The 6,000-nt window shown below is 45.3% G+C and overlaps 1 protein-coding gene across 1 annotated transcript in view; it reads left to right on the top strand.

Moving 5' to 3' along the window:
* The first annotated feature begins 281 nt into the window (after positions 1–281).
* Positions 282–6,000, top strand: part of LOC307197462 (uncharacterized protein) — a 520,611-nt gene continuing 514,892 nt past the window's right edge. Inside the window, exon 1 of the mRNA XM_079943364.1 lies at positions 282–1,080. Within this exon, the coding sequence (XP_079799490.1) occupies positions 1,050–1,080 (31 nt within the window). The 5' untranslated portion in view covers positions 282–1,049. The remainder of the gene's footprint in view (positions 1,081–6,000) is intronic.

Genomic DNA, 6,000 nt, shown 5'->3' with positions numbered 1-6,000 from the left:
ACCTTCTTTGCACTGTGCCCCTTTTATCAGGCTGTTCCCCAACCTCCTCTTGCATGAGGATGCACGTGGAAACTCGGCCATCGTTTCCCTCACCAGATGATTTCAGTCATTGAATCAGCGCTTATTGCCCAACCATGGGGTGCCAAGCAGTCCTAGTCTCTTTGCGGGGGGGGCGGGTGTTACATAGGAATAACTAGAAATAATTTACAAGCGCATCAGGAGAGACACGTTCACAGGCAACAATAAGGGTAGAATAATGATGTGTTACCCAATGAGGTTCCTCTCGCCCGAAAGGCAGCCCACACGACTGACTGAGGTGCCGAGGTTTGCAGCAAAGACAGGGTTTATCCGCAAGGCAGCCAAGCAAGAAAGCAGAAAAAGCTTAAATCTGCCTCCCCCAAGGCAAGGGGCAGGAGTGCTTATAAGAAGTCACCAGTAAAGCAACAGGGCGTTCTGAGGCGCGAGGAGCGTAGGAGGAGCGATTGGAAAAAAAGCGCGGTAACCTTCCTTCTGCGCAGGCTCAGGAGGCCACGGGCTTCGGCAGGGTCCAAAGGTCACCCAGCGGACACTCGCGCATGCCCAGTTGGAGGGGCGGGCCTCTCCAGTCAACCCGCTCAGCTTGAATTAAGCGCAGCTGACTCCAAGTTTCTAGAAAACAACTCGGGCAAACAACCTATTGTTTAGGCTCCCTGCCTCTTGGAGGACGTGCAAGCCTTAAATGACCTTGATTAGTGAAGGCAGGTGAAGTGGATTTAACCCGTGGTTTTAAGTGGAGTCGCTGAGGCCAGGCAGAGTGGACCGGGCTGTCTGAGTCGCTCCGCATCCTTCCAGGCCAAGCGCCGCATTCTTACCTCCACCGGAGCAGTCGCCACGGTCATAGTTCGCTCTCTGCCCCGAGACTGCCTTCTTTAGGGGGCTAAGGTTCAGGTTCCAGCCACGTTCAGTGGGTGCCTGTCGGTTCCCGCCGCCGCGCCCCTCCACAACCCTGGGAGACGTCACCATTAACGCTTCAGGGATGACGGGAATAGGTTCCAGCGCCAACAAACCTGATGCAAGGCCCGGGGATGAGCGGGGCTTCAGGTACGCGTGGTTTATAGCGGGCTCTTTAGGAAAACCGAGGGGAGAGAGGGCGGCAGGGGAGGGAGGGAAGGAGTTGAGCAAAGTGTGGTCTCAGGTCAACCCAGTCCTGGCCTGCGGAGGGGGGAGGGCTGGGGACAGGTCCTCTGGAGAAGTTGTTTAGGAAAACCGAGGGGAGAGAGGGCGGCAGGCGAGGGAGGGAAGGAGTTGAGCAAAGTGTGGTCTCAGGCCAACCCAGTCCTGGCCTGCGGAGGGGGGAGGGCTGGGGACAGGTCCTCTGGAGAAGTTGTCCCACTGCGGCCAAGGAGTCGGGCTTTTTACCCCAGAATTGGTCCCTGGCCGAGGGGGAGGGGCCGTGGGTGTGGGTGACATCATCCTCCAGGCTCTGGGCCAACACGGTGGCCACAGTGGAGCAGGTCGGGCACATGGCGGTCAGTATGTGGGGGGCCCCACGTGAGCCCAGGTGTCCTGACTTCACTGCTCGCTTTCGCTTTCGGAGGCAGCACCAACCCCCTACGCTTCCTTTGAAGGTATTTGGAAGGATACCCTGTGAGATGGGCCTGCAGAAATTATTTGGGTCTGATCATTGAAACTTTCAATAGCATCCTTTTAATTCTTTAAAAAATATGATTTAATTTTATTCTTATGCTCTTCTGTATATTCAAATTGTCTGCAAGTCACAGAAAAAAAAAAAGAAAGGTATGTCTGTATTGTAATTGGGCAAAGGCCGACTCTCATACTGTCCCTTGACATTGGTTCAGAACAGGAGAGAATGCTCCTTTGGGAGTAGAAGTGAGGCCCAAATAAAGTTTATTCTTAGGCAGTAGAAACCATACAGACCTTTGAGGAGTGGATTGATATTATTGGAAAGTATTTCTGGATATTGTGTGGCAGTGGTTTGAAGAAAGAGCTAGAAGATGAGGGATGGGCATCTGGGAGAAGAGTTACAATTGTTCAACAAGAGATGACAAAAGGTAGGGCCCTGGTGACCGAGATGACATCTTTGGAGATGGAATGGAAAGGATTCGGTGACTGGATGTAAGCAACAAAACAGGAAGGATCGAATTGAGGTTGGACATTTCTTGAATGGGTGATCAGGAGGTTGTTGGTACCATTAATTAAATGGAGAAACTGGGGACAGGTTTTGGAGGTCGATTTTTGAGTTGAGTTTTACGTGTTGGGTTTGAGATAAGGGATGGAAACGCTAAGTGAGGATGTTTAAAGAAAGATGGAAGTAAATCAGAGAATTCTGAGGAGTGAGGGCTGGGCACATACACTGGGGACTCATCAGCCATAAATTCAGTATGAGGAAGAAATAGAAGGGGAGTAGATTAACTAGTGGGGAGACGCAGAGCGAGGCAGGAACTGGCTGGCAGCTCAAACCCTGGGGAATCTCTGAATCAAGGATCAGGTTGAGGAAGAGAAGCCACTGCCAGAAACTGGGAGGGAACCGTGTTCTGAAACTCAAGTGAGGAGTGAGATTTAGGAAGAGGTTGGTCAAAATCCTCCACGGAGGTGAAGTTTGACCAGGATTGCCAGGTAAAATACAGGGTGCCCAGTTAAATTTGAATTTCAGATAAACAGTGAAAAAATTTTTAGTATGAGTATGTCCCATGCAGTATTTAGGACATACTTATGTTGGGGACATCCAAGTATTGCATTGGGCATACTTACGAATAAAATACTTACAAAATAGAATAACAAATGAAAATTGTTAATCTGGAATTACGTTGAACTGGGCATCTTGTAATTTTGTTTGCTAACTCTGACAACCCTAAAACGACTTGAACAGAAGGAAGTCATTAGTGAACTCGCTGCTCTGTCCCAATGAGCTCAGTTCTCTTAGCCCCTCTTTTACATATGGGTGAGATGACGGGAGCCCCAGAAAAGGGGCCTGGTTCTATTGTTAATAAGGCTCCGGGTTCTGTTTCCTACACACCTGCCCAAATTTCCTTCTCCATTCTGTTGTATCTTTGCCTCCAACTCCACCATCACCTCTCTGCCTGTGCCCTCTGAATTTACTGCTTCATTGGTCTTCCTTGGTGTCTGGAGGTCGTGCAACACTGGGCAGTCCTTTTTCACCCATGTTCACCACTTCAGGAGGGCAGCTAGGACTGTGAGAGTTTAAGAGTCTTATTAGATGAGCAACTAGAATGGATGAATTTAAACTACTTTGTCAATAGCTTGTGTGGTGAAGATACAGGATGCTAGGTTGAGGACAGAAGCAGGTTAAGAAAACTTAAATGTTTCTGACTTCAGAGGGGCAAGAGCAGAGAGAAAGGATAGCAAAGCTGATGGGGCATTTTAAGAAAAGACTCAAGCAAAACAGAGTTGGGGTAGAGGGAGGCAGTGTGGGGAGATAGTCTTGAAGAAGAGACAACAGGAAAGGAGACAGTAGATGAAGATAAAGACACATTTTGATGGGGAGGAGAGACTTGAGGAGCTCACATGAATTGCTTTTATTTTCTCAGTGAAAGGGGAATTGACCTTATTGGTTATGATATCGAGTTGGTAGGCAATTTGGGAGTCTGGAAAAAAGTGCATATATTTGATTTTTACTAGCTTGAGTTACAAAGGTTGGATTTTTTTCCCCTGATATTTGACTTCAACTTCTGGAGACTTCCTTACACACGGGATACGAAATATATTACTGTTGTGTGCCTATGCTTTATTGTCACCCATGGGTGACTCACCAGTTCACTTGATATTGCCCCTTAATAGGAACCAATTAGCATGTTTGCAAGTGGGACAGATCTGTGTGACCTTAGGGTCTGCAGTGCCTTCCCTCAGTGTCACAGGACATAAAGTGAGACCACCAGAAAACATCTGCAATTAATGCTGATCTAATTAAGTTCTTTATGGGGTGGTGGTATATTTTCATACCCACGCCGGAGAACCTCCTTCTGTCTTTCTACTACTACTTGTGAAAACTGCTACCCCAGACTCTAAGGGTTAAAATGGTGCTGGGCACACCTACAAGGATGGCTATAAAATCAAAAAATGAAAAATAACAAGTGTTGGTGAGGAAGTAGAAAAATTGGAACCCTCATGCATTGCTAGTGAGAATGAAAAATGGTGCAGATGCTACGGAAAACAGTTTGGCAGTTCAGTTCCTCAAAAAGCTAAACATAGAATTACCATATGACCTGGCAATTCCAATCCTAGGTATATACACAAAGGAATTAAAAGCAGAGACTTGAACAGGTACTTGTGCACTCATGTTGATTGCAGCATTATTCACAATAGCCAAAAAGTGGAAACAACCCAAATGTCCACCAACAGATTAATAGGTAAATAAAATGTGGTATATATACAATGGAATATTACTCGGCTTTAGAAATTCTGACACATGCTACAACATGGATAAACCTTGAAAACATTGCTAAGTGAAATAAGCCATTTATGTAAGGACAAATATTGTATGATTCCACTTATATGAGGCACCTAGAAGAGGCAAATTCATAGAGACAGAAAGTGGAATAGTAGTTACCAGGAGCTGGGGGGAGTGGTATGGGGTGTTATTGCTTAAAGGTTAGAGAGTTTCTGTTGGGGTGATGAAAAAGTTTTGGAAATAGTGATGGTGGTTGCATAACATTGCAAATGTACTTAATGCCACTGAACGGTATGTTTGAAAATGGTTAAAACGGCAAATTGTACATTATATATATATATTTCACCACAACTTAAAAACATAATATTTTAACGTACCCCAAACCATTAAATTGTACACTTAAAATGGGTGAATTGCATGGTATGTGAATTATATCTCAATAAAGTAGTTGCTTATACCTTAGGGACACAGTTCCTTCACTCTGCATTCAGGCCACAGGGACCATGAAAAACCTGAACTGGAAAAATAATAAAGTGTGAGTCATGGGGGAGGGAGATTTCTTCACAGCTTGAAGAGATTCAGATAATTAACTCAGAAACTTGCCATGCTTAAGAGACTGAAGGCCGTGGGATATGACAGAGGAAGAGTGGGTGGCTCAGAATCCTATTTTGTATTGTATTTCATACTGTTATGAGTAGGGTTATTCTACTGAAAGGCTTTAGAGAGAAAGCTACCAGCATGAACTTCTTTAGAGAGAAGTCACCACAGTCAGGATTTAGTAGGTTTGGGGTTGTCGTTTAAGGGTAGCCACCTGTTGGGTGTCAACCTGAGCTGTCACTGGCCTGAAAAGCAGCAACGTGAGTTTGAGTTGAGTCTCATGAGCCATGTTGCCCTGCTGTTCTGTGTGATAATATGTCTGGGCCGGAGGCTGACGGATTTTTTTTTAAAATGTGCATTTGGAGTTACAGGTGAGGCCATCCAGAATGTCCACAGTGTCACTAGAGGAGATGAAACCATCCGTCCATTCAGCAGCGGCACAAAGCTGCCTACACCAAGAAAATAGCAATACATCCCCAAACAGATCAAACAGCTGCTCATCAATCTGGTGCAAGCTGCAGGTTGCCTGACTAAATTACTGTAGAATAGGCAGATGAGCACGATTTGTCAGTCAGCATTGAGTTTAAATGAGCAGAGATGCCCATAAACCCAGCAATGCAATTGTAATTAAGAATTGCAGGCATCAAGTTTCAACTAGTGCTTTCTTAAGGCAGCAGTGATTGAGCTCTAAGAAGCATATGAGGGATCCAGAGCAGGATTGAAGCCAGGGCCTGGTCCACCTAGAGCCCTCTGCAATTTAAACAGCTCATCATGTAGGACATGTAGGAAAGTGATGTGTAGATGATGGAGAATCCATGAGAATGCAGGCTTTATTTTTCCTGTTTGCTTTAAAAAAAATAGTATATATCCCACATATTAAAGGGTGAATAATAATAATAATAAAAGTAATAATGCTAATGCTCTTGAACCTACCACCCAGGTAAAGAGATAGAACATTTTGAATTATTATTATTTTTTAAAATACATGTTATTTT

Source organism: Stenella coeruleoalba (genome assembly GCF_951394435.1).
Source record: "Stenella coeruleoalba genome assembly, chromosome: 14".
Taxonomy (NCBI): Eukaryota; Metazoa; Chordata; class Mammalia; order Artiodactyla; family Delphinidae; genus Stenella; species Stenella coeruleoalba.
Note: the sequence above shows the minus strand (reverse complement) of the source record. Positions and strands in the feature narration are given on the sequence as shown.